Genomic DNA, 15,867 nt, shown 5'->3' with positions numbered 1-15,867 from the left:
TGTGCCCAAGACTGACACAAAGAAACTCCCCACCACGGGCCATGCCCAGACAGCAAAAAAAACAGGTCATTGGAAGAGGGACTGCCTCCAGTCCCAAAGGGGAAGGGGGACTTTGGCTCCTGAGATGGCCATGCTGGACAATTGGGGTGGCCCTGGAGATTCTGGCAGCTCCCCTCAACGAGATGTTAATGTCCATCAAGGATCCCTGGGTAATCCTTGACTCCCATGACAGACAAGAAAATTGATTTCTTAATTGATACAGGAGACACTTTGTCTTAATTTCTCACACTGGACCTTTCTCCTCCAAAAGCTGTACTGTGACTGGTGTCAACGGAAAGCCTCACGCTCATTATTTTCCTGGGCATTTCACTTGCCAATTTAAACAATGGTTGATTTTGCATCCCTTTCTAGTTTAGTGTCCTACCCACGTCCTTGGGAGAGACCTTCTGAGCTCCCCCCGGGCCATACTCAGGTTAGGAGGCCCCAAGCAGGCTTTTATCTTGACTCTAAGACAGACCAGCCACAAGGTCCTATTCCTAGCCATATCCTACAAGCAGTAGACTCTTAATGAGACAAAGGAACCCCTGCAAGGGCAGTAAAGGCCCAACCTGTAAGAATGAGCCTTAGGTGAGAAACTGCCTATACGATAAAGCTGGAAGGGAAGAAGGGTTTATAACCCCTCATGGATAAATTTCTAAAAGCTGACTCCATGAGTCAGGTATTTGCCTTTTTACTTTAGTTCTGCAAATCCTCCCCTTCTGTTCTATAAAAGAAACTGGCATCCAGAACCTGACAAGATGGTTATTTTGAGACATTAGTCAACTATCCTCTCGGTCAGTCAGCTTTCCAAATAAAATTGCATTCCTTGCCTCAACATCTCATCTCTTGGATTTATTGGCCTGTTGTACCGCAAGCAAAGTGAGCTTGGACTCGTTAACAGGCAGTTGTGAGTTAGGTTTTATTTGGGGCAAATGAGGTCTATAGCCTGAGAGCTTCTCAATTAGCTCAAAGGAACTGCTCTAAGAAGGTCAGAGCGGAGGTCGGTATGTATGTGATTTTAGTGAAGGGGACACGTGCCAACAAGCATGCATTTTGGCAGAAGGTTGCTGCAAGTCACACGGAGCAGTTGTCTCTGTTAATGATTTTCGTTCTTTTCTGGATATGAGACCATGTGAGAAACTGGGCTCATAAAATCTTGTCTCAAAAATATCTAACTCTCTGAAGGCCTGTTCTGCCAGTGTTCCCTAGAGCACAGAGACCTTCATTCCTAATTTCCACCTTGAACTCCTTGCAGGGCACGTTGAAAATCAGCAACTGAGTGGTTAATAACTTAATTCTTGTGGCACCAGATAACGAGTGACAATTTTTAGTTGGCATGGCTTTGCATGTGGCACAGTGATAAAGAATCTACCTGCCAATGCAGGAGACGCAGGAAACAAGGGTTTGATCCCTGCATCGAGACGATCCCCTGGAGGAGGAAATGGCAGACCACTCCAGTATTCTTGTCTGGGAAATCCCATGGACAGAGGAGCCTGGTGGGCTCCAGTTTATGTGGTCACAAAGAGTCAGACACGACTAAGCACACACACACATGCCATTTACACAGGTTTCCTCATCTGTTTACCTATCTTGTGCGGAGACCAGATAACTGTTTAAAACAGTACTTACAAGCCCGTCTCATTCCCTAACTCCAAGAGAAGCATCTGTCCCTTTAACCGATTCAGTGAATTCCTTCCTCCAGGAGCCTCTGTCGAAATAGGTTCTTCAAAGATCAGCCAGCAACTTGATCTAAACTGCTTCACTTGCCTGTGAAGCAGAGTCCCTGAAAACAGGCTTCCAAGATCTACTTCCAGACTGCTGCTGCTGCTAAGTCACTTCAGTTGTGTCCGACTCTGTGCGACCCCACAGACGGCAGCCCACCAGGCTCCGCCGTCCCTGGGATTCTCCAGGCAAGAACACTGGAGTGGGTTGCCATTTCCTTCTCCAATGCATGACAGTGAAAAGTGAAAGTGAAGTCACTCAGTCGTGTCCCACTCTTAGCGACCCCATGGACCTCAGCCTACCAGGCTCCTCTGTCCATGGGATTTTCCAGGCAAGAGTACTGGAGTGGGTTGCCATTGCATTCTCCGACTTCGACTACTGATACCAAATTTTTCCTTTCAGACCACAGCCGCTTAAGACCCTGCATTGAAAATGCAAGCTTCACCTTCTCCAGTGGTCATTGTAACTCAGCCTGGAGTAGGAGGCGGTCTAGCACCTCAAAACTCCAACTGGCAGACGGGCATGTGTGATTGTTTCAGCGACTGCGGTGTCTGTAAGTGCTGGGGAAACCTGTAACTGACTCAGAAGTGAATTCTAACATTGTTGTTGTCCGGTCGCTAAGTTGTATGTAACTCTTTGTGATCCCATGGACTGTAGCATGCCAGGGTCCTCTGTCCTCCACAATTTCCCAGGGTTTACTCGTGTCTTTCCTTCATTTCTCCCTTATGGTGTCATAAAAGTTCTCCTCTCATGCCAAGGTACCCTGCATGTCAGGCAATGCTTTGCTAACAGAAAAATCCTGTACCGATTGTAGGTTCATTCTTCTTTACCCTTCAAAGGATAGTCTTACTCCTAAAAATGTTCTGGAGTTAAGATAACTGTAAAAAAAAAAAGCCAATGATTTGAATAATGAACAGGCTTGTCCTAATTATTATAAATAGACCATACATTATATTAGAAGAGATGTTTAAAGTTTAACTTGATTAAAAAGACTGCTTTTGTTACACATCAATTAAACTCATTACAGTTACACTGTGCCCCATACACAAGGGTTCATTTTCATCCATGGTTTCAGCATGAGCTCACATCAGTTCAGTTCAGTTCAGTCGCTCAGTCGTGTCCGACTCTCCGCGACCCCATGAATCACAGCACGCCAGGCCTCCCTGTCCATCACCAACTCCCGGAGTACACTCAAACTCATGTCCACAGAGTCGGTGATGCCATCCAGCCATCTCATTCTCTGTCGTCCCCCTCTCCTCCCGCCCCCAACCTTTCCCAGCATCAGAGTCTTTTCCAGTGAGTCAACTCGTCGCATGAGGTGGCCAAAGTATTGCAGCTTCAGCTTTAGCATCAGTCCCTCCAATGAACATCCAGGATTGATCTCCTCTAGAATGGTCTGGTTGGATCTCCTTGCAGTCCAAGGGACTCTCAAGAGTCTTCTCCAACACCACAGTTCAAAAGCATCGATTCTTCGGCGATCAGCTTTCTTCACAGTCCAACTCTCACATCCATACATGACCACGGGAAAAACCATTGCCTTGACTAGACGGACCTTGGTCGGCAAAGTAATGTCTCTGCTTTTTAATATACTATCAAGGTTGGTCATAACTTTCCTTCCAAGGAGCAAGCGTCTTTTAATTTCATGGCTGCAGTCAGCATCTGCAGTGATTTTGGAGCCCAAAAAAACAAAGTCTGACACTGTTTCCACTGTTTTTCCATCTATTTCCCATGAAGTGATGGGACCAGATGCCATGATCTTTGTTTTCTGAATGTTGAGCTTCAAGCCAACCTTTTCACTCTCCTCTTTCACTTTCATCAAGAGGCTTTTGAGTTCCTCTTCACTTTCTGCCATAAGGGTAGTGTCATCTGCATATCTGAGGTTATTGATATTTCTCCCAGCAATCTTGATTCCAGCTTGTGCTTCTTCCAGCCCAGCGTTCCTCATGATGTACTCTGCATATAAGTTAAATAAGCAAGGTGACAATATACAACCTTGACGCACTCCTTTTCCTATTTGGAACCAGTCTGTTGTTCCATGACCGGTTCTAACTGTTGCTTCCTGACCTGCATACAGGTTTCTCAAGAGGCAGGTCAGGTGGTCTGGGATTCCCATAAGCATTATTTTAATTTATACATTTAGGATTGTTATACAGGCAAGAATAAAGAATTCCAAAGGCAATGAACTGCTCAGTGAGTAAAATATCTCTAACTCTGCTTCGTTTTCTGTTCTGTTTCATTTTATGAGGTCTTAAGTCAGAGAGGCCAAATGCTTAGTTCTCAACACCAAGCAAGAAACAAACAAACCAGCCATTGCCAAGACAAACCAAGTTATCTAAAGAGGCTCTTTCCCCTTTCCTCAATCTATAAAATTCCTAATCATCATTCCATATTCAGATCAAGCAGCAGCATCTTCCCAGAGCCCTGGAGGCCCCATTTCTGTGAGTGACACCTTGGTATCTTGAGTAGGCTCCTGTTGGACAACTTTTCATATTATTTGACTTCCCTAGGGGCTTCCCTGGTGGCTCAGAGGTTAAGGCATCTGCCTCCAATGTGGGAGACCCGGGTTCAATCCCTGGGTCGGGAAGATCCCCTGGCGAAGGAAACGGTAACCCACTCCAGTATTCTTGCCTGGAGAATCCCATGGACGGAGAAGCCTGGTAGGCTGCAGTCCACGGGGTCGCAAAGAGTCAGACACGACTGAGCGACAGAACTGAACTGAACTGATTAGATTTCAGACAGAGGTATTGTGGGTAGTGAGGATAACCTCTGGAACAGGGCAAGATTTCAGTGTCACTCGGTACATGGAAGAAGGCAGTACTAGGGGGCATGGGGTAAGCTGATGTGAAGTTGAACAGAAGCAGTGAGGATGGCCTTGGCAGTAGACCACGTGACAAAGGCCCCAGGGTTCGGAACTGCCATCCGTAGCACCCCCTAACTCTCAACCACGGTGGAGGGAAGAATGGAGTAATTCGTCCCTCTGATTTCACGCATCCAGGTCTCTGCGGCACATTTTGCTTCATGTGCCTTGGGTGTCAAGTTGCATCTGATATGAATGAATGCTGTCTGTGTGGAACAACCGTCGCAATGAGGACCCTCTACAGGACTCGCTACGGCATTCCGGTGAGTCTTTCACAATATTGTATCGTTCGAATACGCACCCACAAGCAAAATAATTGTGATAAACATGGAGGCCATTTGAAGGGATCTGTCCACTGAACTGGGGCTTCCCAGGGGGCGCTAGTGGTAAAGAAAGGGGCAGATGCAGCAGATGTAGGAGACGTGGGTTTGATCCCTGGGCGGGAAGGATCCCCTGGAGGAGGGCACGGCAACCCACTCCAGTACTCTTACCCGGGGAAGCCCATGGACATAGGACATGGTGGGCTACAGCCCACAGGGTCACGAAGAGTAGGACACAGCTGAAGCAACTTAGCAGGCCTGCAGCCATCAACTAAATTTGGTTGGTAGGAGATTCCTGGCATGTGCATTCTATTATTGTAGCAATAGATCCTCTGGTTATGTGACCTCCTTCTACATTTCTGTGAAAACTGTAGAAAACAAACAACTCTCATATTTGCAATGTATGTCATACAATAGAAGAGGATTGTTCAGGGCCATGCCTGTACTATGCCCCAAGTACATGACATGTTACATCCCGAAAACCTCACACCATCTCTGTAAATTAAGTAGGTCTACCACACTTTACAGATGAGAAAAGTTTTAAAAGGTAGAATAGCTCAGGCAAAGATATGCACTAGCTGTAAAGGAGCCATTACTCACCTCTAACTTTTCATACCTGCACATTCCATTACACCATGCTAAGTCACTTCAGTCACGTCTGACTCGCTGTGGCCCTGTGCACTGTAGCCCACCAAGGGTTCTGTCCATGGGATTCTGTCCTTGGGATTCTCCAGGCAAGAATACTGGAGTGGGTGCCATGCCCTCCTCCAGGGGATCTTCCTGACCCAAGGATCGAACCAGCGTCTCTTATGTTTCCTGCATTGGCAGAGAGGTTCTTTAGCACTAGCGCCACCTGGGATGCCCCTTCATTACATCATAAGCTTCACTTATGTAACAGAAGGTTTTAGTGCTCTCCAGAAACAGAACCAAAAGGAGATAGAGATGAGATGAATGCTGCCTCCTGCCAAGTCGCTTCAGTCGTGTCCGACTCTGTGCGACCCCATAGACGACAGCCTACCAGGTTCCCCCGTCCCTGGGATTCTCCAGGCAAGAACATTGGAGTGGGTTGCCATTTCTTTCTCCAATGCATGAAAGTGAAACGTGAAAGTGAAGTCGCTCAGTCGTGTCCGTGTCCGACTCTTAGTGACCCCATGGACTGCAGCCTACCAGGCTCCTCCGCCCATGGGACTTTCCAGGCAAAAGTACTAAAGAGAGTAAGAAATTTTAAGGAATTGCCTCATAACATTGTGGGGACTGGTAAGTCCAAAAAGCAAGATAGGTTGACAGGCTGGGAAGAGTTGCAGAGTCCAAAGGCAGCCTGCTGGCAGAATTCCTTCTTGTTCAGGGGAGATAGCTCTTTCTCTATTGAGGCCTTCAACAATTAGGTGAGGCCCACCCACATTCTGGATGGTTACTCCAAGTCTACTGATTTAAGCGTTAATTTCATCTGAAATATTACCCTCATAGAAACATCCAGAATAGTATTTGACTGAATATGTGGGTATTATGGCCTAGCCAAGCTGACACATAAAATTAACCATCACAGAAAAAATAAATAGAATATTTAAGGAACTAATTTTACTCCACTGAAATTATTTTTTTGCTTAAAATATTTGTTAGTTTTTTAATCATAAAAATATTACACGTATAGGTAATGTTATGACAAATTCAAACACAGAGATATATAAAATAAAAAGTGAAAATCTAACTGCTCTATGCCCAATTCCACTATTCAGTGATAAATTTTATTAATATCAATAATTTGGTGTGCATCCTCCTATAAGGCTTTACCTCTTAGTGGTAAAGAATCTGCCTGCCAGTGCAGGAGACACAAGAGACATGAGTTTGATCCCTAGACTGGGAATATCCCTGGGAGTAGGACCCACTCCAGTGTTCTTGCCTGGAGAATCCCAGGGACGGGGGAGCCTGGTGGGCTTCCGTCTATGGGGTCACACAGAGTCGGACAAGACTGAAGTGACTTAGCAGCAGCAGCAGCAGGAAATAGAAACCCACTCTGGTAACCTTGCCTGGGAAATTCCACGGGCAAGCCTGATGGGCTATATAGTCCATGGGGTCACAAAGAGTCAGACACGACTGAGCACTCAGTCTTTGGCCTTTTGTTCTCCTCTAAGGCATATAAATAGATAGACAGATAGATTAGATGCAGCTACAGCTATAGCTGTAGAGCTAGACATACGTGATTTGGAATTTGCAGGGCTCTTTTATTTTGCTTCTGTGTTTTAAATGAGATCATACTATATTGTAACCTGTTTTTTTTCCACTTAATATATGGTAGACCCCCTTTATGTCTGTAATATAGATTCTTTTTCATGTCTGCATAGTATTCCATCATATAGATTATTTACTTAATCACTTTCTTATTGATGAAAGCTTAAATAATGCTGCAGTTGTACAAGTATGATTTTGTACACACACTGGTATTTTTGTAGGATAGTGTACTGTTAATAGATTTGATTGATAGATCACAGGATATGCACGTTCAAAATCGGAAAGGTACTATCTACTCACATACATTTGTAATCTTTCCTTCTTTTCCCCCGCTTCTTCCCAAAGTAACCACCAATATGCTTTCTGTCACTGTAGATTAGTTTTCATTTTCTACCATTTTATATAACAGAGCTACATAGTGTGTGGGCTTCCCTGGTATCTCAGCGGGTAAAGAATCCACCTAGAGCGCAGGAGATCCCAGTTCAATTCCTGGGTCAGGAAGATCAGCTGAAGAAGGGATAAGCTACCCACTCTAGTATTCTTGGGCTTTTCTGGTGGCTCAGCTGGTAAAGAATCTGCCTGCAATGCAGAAGACTTGGATTCAATCCCTGGGTTGGGAAGATCCCCTGGAGAAGGAAACAGCTACCCACTCCAATATCCTGGCCTGGAGAACTCCATGGACTGTATAGTCCATGGGGTTGTAAAGAGTTGGACAGGACTGAACGACTTTCACTTTTCACCATACAGTGTGTACTATTTTATGCAGCTTCTTTCACTCAGTATGATTTTTTGAGGACTCATCAAGTTGTTGTGTACACCTAAAATGTGTTAAGAAGGCAGATCTTATGTTAAGTATTTTTAACCCCAAAAACATTAGAAAAAAAAGAAAATATTTGAATGGCAAATAAGTACATAAGAAGATGTTCAACATCATCAGTCACTAGAGAAATGCAAATGAAAACCATAGTGAGGTACCGCCATACATCTATTGGGACAGCTAAAATAAACAGACTAACTCACACCAAGTGTTAGCTTATATGGAGGAACTGAAACCCTCACGCACTGATGGTTGGAGTGTAAAATATAGTTTCTTAAAAATTTAAACAGACACCTACTTTTTGGTCCAACCATTCTGCTCCTAGATATCTACCCTGCAAAAATATATACCCATATCAAGACTTGTACACAAATGTTTAGAGTAGTTTTGCTTGCAATTGCCAAAAACTAAAAAAAACAACCCAAATGTCCCCCAGCAGGTGAATGAATAAACAAATTGTGGTCTATCCATGTAATAGTATACTACTCACCAATAAAAAGGAATGAACCATTGATACAATTTGGATGAATCTCAAGATAAATATAATATTAAGTTGTGGGTAAAAATGTCAGGATCATCACTAAAAGGATAAAAATTAGTTGTGGAACATCTGAAAATACTAAAGGGGGACTTCCCTAATGACCCACTGGTTAAGACTTCACTTTCCAACGTAGGGTGGGGCATTTGATCCCTGCTCAAGGAGCCAAGATCCCCCATGTGTCAAGGCCAAAGAAACAAAGCATGAAACAGAAGCAATAATGTAACAAATTCAATAAAGGCTTTAAAAACGGTCCCCATCAAAAAACAAAAAATAAGAAAAAAAAACTACTAAAGGGAACAAAGGGCTTCCCTAGTGGCTCAGACGGTAAAGAAACTGCCTCCAATGAGGGAGACCTGGGTTCAATCCCTCGGCTGGGAAGATCCCCTGGAGAAGGGCATGGCAACCCACTCCAGTATTCTTGCCTGGAGAATCCCCATGGACAGAGTAGCCTGGCGGGCTACAGTCCATGGGGTCACAGAGTCGGACGCTACTGAGAGACTAAGCACAGCACAGCAAAGGGAACAAAAGGAAGCAGGAAAGGTCTATTCAGCCAAAAAAAAAAAAGTAGGAAAAATTAACATTTGATGAATAGGAAACATAAAACAATTTGCCTATCTCATCGGTAATATCTTTACCTCTTATTATTTCTCTTAGCGCTTTCGTGGTGAGTCCTTGGGAGCCTGCCCTCGGAGGCGATGGGTGAATAGCTCCCCACTTATCTCACCCCTCTTCTTTCCCGGGGCCCCAAGGCCCACATGAGAGTTGTCTGTTAAACTGTCTGCCCTGTGTCCCAGGCAAGGCCACAGCTGGCAGTTCTGGGCTGGCCCAGCCACTCAAGCTGGCTTCAGTTAACCTCCCATCCTGTTAATTCCCCAGCCTGTTCCTTCCTCCTTTCTGATCTCACAGGTTTTGGTTTGGGGTTTATCTAACGCTGTGCCCCTGACTATGTTAGGTTTCATGTTCCTGAGTTCTGTTTTACTTTCTCCATCAACATAATCACATCTGCTTTTTTTTTTTTTCAAAAATTTCTGAAGATTTCTGGCTCACTAAGTACCCCCAGCCCTATTTTCCAGTGCAGCTTGAATGTTATTTAACAAAGCTCTGCAAGCACATAGTTGTTAAAATTATCTAATTTACAAGGTTTGTTGAGAAAAATAATAGTCCCCAAACTTCTATTCCCTAATTCCTCTTCCCCAGAGCTCTTTACCTCGGTATCTCCAAACTGTAGACTTGTATTGCTACCTTTTGACTGTTCAGTTGGGGGCGTTGTCTATGGACCTCTCATTGTGGAAGATGAGAATTTAGTTCTGTTTTCTCCCCCTTCTGCACCACGGACATGTACCCTACCCCTACCCCACTCCCTCCAATATGTGAAGTGAAAGTCGCTTAGTCTTGTCCAACTCTCTGAGACCCCATGGATTATACAGTCCATGGAATTCTCCAGGCCAGAATACTGGAGTGGGTAGCCTTTCCTTTCTCCAGGGGATCTTGCCAATCCAGGGATCGAACCCAGGTCTCCCACATTGCAGGCAGATTCTTTATCAGCTGAGCCACAAGGGAAGCCTCTCTCCAATATGATTATATATAATTTTGGCTAAGTCCATATTTAGCATTTACATTCTGACACCTATATTTGCTTTTCAGAGATGAGTTGAATTGTGATGAACAATGATTGCCTTTTCTACTAAACAGTTTTTCCTACGATTAATAACTCTTGACTTTTTCATTAGGAGTTTTCCATTTACTTAGGAGTAATCCAATCCCAAACTCTTTCCAGTTTTCTAAATCTCTTCCCTAAACATCAGACATTCTATGTCTTCATCTCCTCTTGATGAAATCACTCCATGACCTGCTACCCTTTGAACCAGTTTTCCACTCCTCGTGCTCTGCTTTCGCCCTGCCATCTCCATCGTTGTGACCTGGGGATTCCTTTAACCAGTCACGCATGTTAGGCTCTGGTTTCTAATATCCCACATCCTCTTCTTTCTCCATTTGCTCCTTCATTCTGGTGGGGGCACCCGTTAGGAGCTTCCTGATACAGGCAAAGGGTATGCTGCTGCTGCTAAGTCACTTCAGTCGTGTCCGACTCTGTGTGACCCCATAGACGGATGCCCACCAGGCTCCCCTGTCCCTGGGATTCTCCAGGCAAGAACACTGGAGTGGGTTGCCATTTCCTTAGGAGAAAAGAATTTGAAGATTTTACATCCTGAAACTATTTTACCTTCCTTTGATAGTTGGTTGGATTTTTTTTTTTTAATATTTTACCTCTTTCAGTTGGGCCTCATGGATTCTTTTGCCTTTTTAAATTTTATGTGTTTACTCTTTTGGGGCTGTGTTGGGCCTTTGTTCTTGCGAAGGCTTTTCTCTAGTTGCAGCACGCGGGGGCTATGCAGTGTGTGGGCTTCTCATTGCAGTAGCTTCTCTTGTTGCAGAACACGGGCTCTAGAGAGCATGGACTTAAGCATTTGAGGCACATGGACTCAGTCACTGCGGCTCTGGGGGTCCAGAGTGTGGGCTCGATAGTTGTGGTGCAGGGGCTTGGTTGCTCCATAGCATGTGGGATCTTCCCAGACCAGAGATCCAACCTGGGTCTTCTGCATTGGCAGGTGGATTCTTTACCACTGAGCCATCAGGGAAGCTCCTGGTTGGATTTCTTCCATTTTCAGTATTACAAAGTACAGGAAAACATTTGATGTGATTAAAAGGGACAGGAGTTATATGGAGAAATCAGCTATCATTTTCCTGAATGTATCCATCCAAACTTCAAATTCAAAGGATCAGTGCCTTCTGCTTCTCTTCAAAATGTCTTGAAAACCCACAAGTCTTTATTTCCACATAGGTGGATTTTTACATTCTGTTTCTTTTCTGTTTTCCAACAGGGCTCCATTTGTGATGACTACATGGTGACCCTTTGCTGTCCTCTGTGCTCTCTTTGCCAAATTAAGAGAGACATCAACAGAAGGAGAGCCAGCCACACTTTCTAAAAAAAGAACCAGTGGTAAGTCCCATAATCTGTGAATGTTTAGAAATATAATTAAGGGCTTTGTAAACAAAGTATTATTTTGAACGATAATTCAATAGTAGCAATTCTTTAAGTCTTTCAAATATTATCTTAATATAAAGATAGATTTTTATTTCTTCTTAGGAAAAAGATAGCTGTATTGGCTTGTTCAAGCTACCATAACAAAATAGACTGAACAGGTTAAACATCAGGAACTTATGTCTCACAGTTCTAGAGAGAGAATATGTTTTGGTCTCTCTTCTTATTAGGACAGTAATCCCATCACAGGGACCTCATCTAAACCTTGGGGACTTCATGATCTCATCTAAACCTTATTACCTCCCAAAGGCTCCATCTCCTAATACCATCACATTGGGGGTTGGGGTTTTAACATCCCAGTTTGGGGAGTGGGACACAGACATTCAGTTCATAAGTCTGTATTTTGAAACTGTATTTTTATAAATAAAGGGGTGACTTTTCTAGACTTCTCAGAATTCGGTGGTCTACTAATGAAACACCACTTGCAAAAGCATATTATATATTATACAAGAGCATGATGAGGTACAAAAGTAGTGGAAAACATGCTCCCTCCTAATACAGACAAATCGACAAAAGAAACTGGCAAATAATTACAAAGCAGCGCAGCAAGTGAAAATTATGTTATGTAATATTTGGATTGATTGTGGCATAAAAGATATCAATACTTGAGGTGAGGGCAAACAGAAAAGTCCTGTTGAAGACGGTGGGCTTTGAAAGACGTGAAATACTGTATAGAATATTTGGAAACGTTGTATAGAATGTCATCATCTGAAATTCAGTCATTTTTCAACTCACTCTTCCAAGATTCTCAGAATTAGCTATTGAGGACGTAGTAAAATAGAAATCAACATGATTTTGACAATCTTCTATAGAAAATATCTTGAGCATGGGAAGAAAACGTTAATTTTCCCATTTTTTGCAAAAATTCCACTTCCTTTCTCAAGTGAATGAGAACTCTGTATAGGTTAACAAATATAACTCTTGGAAGGTACATTTTTAAATATTCATGTATTTAGCAAACAATGTCTCAAGTACCTAGTACCGTGCAGGACACTGTTAGGGGACTTGGGGGAACGAAAGGAGATAAGTTGGTCCTCTTGTCCTTTGAGACTTTATACTCCAAAAAACGGCATTGATAAAATGCAAACTTTGACCAGTGCCTTTAGACAAAGTGCTATTTTATGCTCAGAGGAGGAAAAATGTATTCTGTGAGATGTCCAAGTGAAAGTTTCTTGAAAAAAGTGGTTTTTGATTCTGAAGAGGAAGTGAACATCAGGGTCTTGAGAGGAAATAGGTGGCACTCAAGCTGTGGGAATAGAAGGATTTCATGAAACACCTGCAGGGTGGGCGGGAGGCGCAGGGACTTGAGGGGTAGGTGGGAGGAGACAGGAGATGGGAACCACAGCTACCCCTGGGCCTCTGGAGGAGGGGAGGGAGCAGTGACTAGAATCCCAAAGGAGAAAGCTGTATGATGGCTGCCCTGAGAGGACCTGAGCAGCTGGGGCAACCCTACAGGAAGGAGTCACTGGGGAAGGTGCCCTGACCTCACATTCTGAGGTTCTTCTGGGCTTCCCATTGGCTGAGCCCACCAGGAAGGCAGAGACAAGGATGGTATTGCTGGGGTACACAGGTCAGTCTCCTAGGGTACAGGGCAGGGTGGACAAAGGTAGAAATAGATCAGATGGGACCAACAGAAGATTTCTGACTCAAGATGGGATTTTAATGAATAGAAATGGGTGTTGCCTCTCAACGGCAACATGAGTGAAACTTGAGTGCTGTGCTGTGATAAGGCACTTCAGTCATGTCTGATTCTTTGTAGCCCACCAGGCTCCTCTGTCCATGGGATTCCCCCAGCAAGAATACTTAAGTGGGTTGCCATGCTCTCCTCCAGGGGATCTTCCCAACCCAGGGACTGAACCCACATCTCCTACAGCTACTGCAGTGCAGATGGATGCTTTCTGGTTGAGCCACCAGGGAAGCCCAATGAATCGACAGAGGCAAAAAGAGGAAAAACCATATTTATGAGTTTAGGTTCCTCTTGGCAGGAACATAAAAGGGGGAAAATAATGAGAAATGAAATATTTTACTGCAGTGTCATGAATACTAGACTAGTGAGCTGGGCTTTTATTTGGTAAGCACTGGGGAGTTATTTGGGGGCTTCCCAGGTGACCCTAGTGATGAAGAATCTTGCCACCAACACAGGAGACATAAGAGACACAGGTCCAATCCCTGAGTCGGGACGATCCCCTGGAGGAGGGCACAGCAACCCACTCCAGTATTCTTGCCTGGGGAATCCCATGGACAGAGGAGTCTGGTGGGCTACAGTCCATAGGGTTGTAAAGAGTTGGACACGACTAAAGCAACTTAGCATGCAGGCAGGGGAATTATTTTAGGTTGTAAGTAAAGGAGTAACATAGGTAGAGTTATGGTTTAGAAAAATTAACCTGGTAATGCTATGTACACAGACTGGACAGGGTAAGGTCAGAAGCAAAGAGGTGGCATTTCAACACTGTTTAAATAAACACATGATAAAATATTAAGAGCTACCCACACATACATAAATCCTGGCATCTGAGCCTTTTTTTTTTTTTTTTTTTTTTACTTCAAGGAAATTCTCTCTCTGAATTTTTAAGCTGGTTTGATGTAAAATATCTTGGTGGTCCTGACTCTTGCTCATCAGCTTGGACCCTACGTTATTCACTGACAATAAAACTTTAGATATCCAAATATCTGTAATGGGAGAATCAAAAGATAAAGATCAATGAATAACGTGATTTATGTTAAAAACAGACTGAGGCAAAGAGGTACAAAAACCAACTGAAAAGGGAGAACAGACAAATTTCCCAGAAGTACAGAATTGTAAATAGTTAGCGAGGGTATGCCTCCCCATAAGGAAAGAAAGCTTTATTTCCCACCTCTTAAGTGTGGTTTGCATAGCAACTTTCAAAGTGTACAGTATAAAAGGGGGAGGGGGGGCGGGAATAATCTTGGAAGACTAACCAGGTGGAAAAACCTGACAACATTACTTCAGCCAGTTATCATCACTGGTGGTGTCCTGCTGATAGCACGTGCCCCTGGATGACGTGATGACACTGGCGCTTTACCTCTGTGGTCTTCCTCTCAACACCCCACAACTCCAGTCTAACCATCAGAAAAACAGTAGACAAAAAAACTGAGGCCCATTCTGCAAAATACAAAAATGAAGGCAGATTCTCCTCAAAACTGTCAAGGTCATCAAAAACAAGAAATATCCAGTCATGGTTTAGAGGAGCCTAAGGAAACAAGTTGGTGCTGGACAGGGAGGCCTGGCGTGCTGTGATTCGTGGGGTCGCAAGGAGTCGGTCACGACTGAGTGGCTGAACTGAACTGAACTGAAGTGAAGGAAGCATAGTGAGTAAAGCAGATATGCTCTCTGAATGGAACCTTGGAATAGCAAAGGGACATTATGTAAAAACTGTGCAATCTGAATAAAGAACAGGCTTTGATTAATAATCTGTCAACACTGGTTCTTTAGTTGCGATACACCTACCACAGTAAGATGCTAGCCAGTAGGGAAACTGGTACAGGTATATAGGAACTCTCTTTGCAACTTTTCTATAAATCTAAAATGATTCTAAAATTAAATCTTTATTAAAAATTAAAAAGTAGATTGAGAAAATGTAACCATAGTTTTTGTGTGTCCCTCATAGGTGAAGAGCTCCTTTTTTCCCCTTTCTTCTGTGGTCTCTCTCCTGACCCCGTGAAGAGCTCTTACGGAAGCAATTAAAATCAGCACCTCTTCAGCTTTTCCACTTTCTGCAATTGAAATATAATTGATATTTTTAATCACAATCAGTGGGGTTTAAAAAAAACTGAACTTTTATTTCAAAGGAGTGTTATCCCTTAGTTTTGTTAAATGGTCCAATGTAGTTTCTCCTTGCTATTAAGTTTTCCAGCTTATAAATTCTGTATTACATTTTAAAATATAATCAAATAAAAGATTTTACTAGCATGATTCTTTACGGTTCTTTGCTTTCAATAAAATGTCTTCATGTCGTTAGTCGATTCAAGGGTCAGTATCATAATTTTGTTCTTGTAGTTTGTTTTCCTAACAGGAGACTTTGGTCCACAGCAAGTCAGCTCTCTTTCATCTAAGAAGTTTAAGAGAGAGAGAAAAAGACTACAGACAACTCTTCTAAGAAAGTGGTGCCCAACCTTTTTGAACCAGGGACCGGTTCCATGGAAGACAATTTTGCCATGAAAGAGGGCTGGGGGTAGGGGTGGGGTGGGGTGGGGCGGGTGGAGGAGAGAGAGGGAAGGATG

At 43.5% G+C, this 15,867-nt stretch overlaps 1 protein-coding gene across 3 annotated transcripts in view; it reads left to right on the top strand.

Moving 5' to 3' along the window:
* LOC129561627 (placenta-specific gene 8 protein) overlaps positions 1-15,556 on the top strand; it is a 33,535-nt gene extending 17,979 nt beyond the window's left edge. For all 3 annotated transcript variants that reach the window (XM_088836430.1, XM_088836431.1, XM_088836432.1), the window contains exons 2-5: positions 2,164-2,314; positions 4,757-4,881; positions 11,405-11,523; positions 15,255-15,556. In XM_088836430.1, the coding sequence (XP_088692556.1) occupies positions 2,194-2,314; positions 4,757-4,881; positions 11,405-11,509 (351 nt within the window). In that variant the 5' untranslated portion in view covers positions 2,164-2,193 and the 3' untranslated portion in view covers positions 11,510-11,523; positions 15,255-15,556. The remainder of the gene's footprint in view (positions 1-2,163; positions 2,315-4,756; positions 4,882-11,404; positions 11,524-15,254) is intronic.
* The last annotated feature ends 311 nt before the right edge of the window (positions 15,557-15,867 follow it).

The sequence above is a fragment of the Moschus berezovskii genome, chromosome 5 (assembly GCF_049115385.1).
Source record: "Moschus berezovskii isolate FMDL1 chromosome 5, NW_MosBer_1.0, whole genome shotgun sequence".
Taxonomy (NCBI): domain Eukaryota; kingdom Metazoa; phylum Chordata; class Mammalia; order Artiodactyla; family Moschidae; genus Moschus; species Moschus berezovskii.
Note: the sequence above shows the minus strand (reverse complement) of the source record. Positions and strands in the feature narration are given on the sequence as shown.